Below are 1573 nucleotides of genomic sequence, written 5' to 3'. Positions count from 1 at the left end.
TGGATACCGCTACAGAGTGGTTAAACCAGGTCGATTTTGGGACAGTGGTGGAGAGCCAGGGCCCAGTCGCAGCTGCAAACGCTACCACCCTGGTAGTTCTGCCACTGGCTCCAGGCTGTAGAGGGACTACAAGTTTCAGCAACACGTTATACAGGGTTATTCAAAAAGGATGAACCGATTTCTTTACGCAATATTTTATTAAGGAACAGTAATACAAAACTCCAGCCTAGTCACAAGTATTATACTCACAATCATCTTTTATTTCCTGCCTTACAAGTGTTCAATGTGACCACCATCTGCAGCACGGGCAACATCAATGCGATAAGAGAATTCCTCCCAGGTGCGTATCAGCATATCCCGATCCACTGAGTTGATCGCTGTTGTTATTCGATGTTTAAGGTTATCGAGGTTAGTGGGTAGCGGTGGAACATAAACGCGGTCTTTTACATATCCACCACAAGAAAAAAATCACACAAGGTGAGGTCTGGGTAGGGTTGCCACCTTTTCATCAAGCAAAACCCGAACGCTCTAGCGACGCGCAGACATTTTTTTGGCGGCTTATTCATATTTAAATAGCGCCACCCATTAATATGTAAATATCACAGTCGAGACTGTACAGTGAAGGGCCAGTAGCCTCTATCTTAATTTTGGTTGCCCCCGTCTGCCTGACATCTTGTGTCCGGGTTTCTGCTGCCATGAAACCCGGACACAGCATTCAAAACCCGAACTGTCCGGGTGAATCCTGGACGGGTGGCAACCCTAGGTCTGGGGATCTCACAGGCCAAGCACATAGAGCAAGGTCATTGGCCCCCTTCTGACCAATCCATCGCTGGGGCACTTTTTCATTTAAAAAAGCTCGAACCATTAGGTGCCAATGGGGCGGTGCTCCATCTTGTTGAAAAATGAAGTCATGCAAATCTGCTTGCAGTGAAGTGAAGAGCACGTTTTGGAGCATATCGAGATAGGTTTGTCTTGTAACGGTGTTTCCTCCAAAGAAGAAGGGACCATAAACCTCATCCCATGACGATGCTTGAGAACTGAAGTAATGCGTCATGATATCGGTTCATTCTTTTTGAATAACCCTGTATACTGTAGCAATGCAGCACAATATTAAGCTGAAGCCTCTCCAGGGCTGCGTGCGGGTCTCCCCATGGCTGTGTGGGCAGCGGATGTCACCAGTACTGTGTGGGCATCAGGAAGGAGGAGGTGTACATGTGGGGCCTGACCAGTGTTGTGTACTAGCGCTGGGAAGGTCCCCACAAAGCTACCGTGAGGTCTTCAGCAATTGTGAGACCTTACGGCAGCCAAAATAATGAAAACATTTAAAGTAACATTATTTGCTTTATTGGGGCATTTTTTGTGGTAGAGTACTCATGAAAATGCCTAGTATCGGCAACGATACCAATACTGGTATCGATATTGGTGCATCCCTAGTCAGTGCTGTTTTGGCAAAAAAATTGCTGTTTTGGTGTAAATGCCATGATTTAATGTTTAATTATTTAATTAATACATATTCTTTTAATTATTTAAAATGAATTATTATTATTTCAATAATTAATATGTAATTAAATAT

At 44.2% G+C, this 1573-nt stretch overlaps 1 protein-coding gene across 1 annotated transcript in view; it reads right to left on the bottom strand.

The window, feature by feature from the left end:
• Window positions 1–270: 270 nt before the first annotated feature.
• LOC108798507 (probable serine/threonine-protein kinase clkA) overlaps window positions 271–1573 on the bottom strand; it is an 18795-nt gene continuing 17492 nt past the window's right edge. The window contains exon 4 of the mRNA XM_018570268.1: window positions 271–440. Within this exon, the coding sequence (XP_018425770.1) occupies window positions 271–440 (170 nt within the window). The remainder of the gene's footprint in view (window positions 441–1573) is intronic.

Source organism: Nanorana parkeri, unplaced genomic scaffold (assembly GCF_000935625.1).
Source record: "Nanorana parkeri isolate BGI_ZX_2015 unplaced genomic scaffold, ASM93562v1 scaffold1492, whole genome shotgun sequence".
Taxonomy (NCBI): Eukaryota; Metazoa; Chordata; class Amphibia; order Anura; family Dicroglossidae; genus Nanorana; species Nanorana parkeri.
Note: the sequence above shows the minus strand (reverse complement) of the source record. Positions and strands in the feature narration are given on the sequence as shown.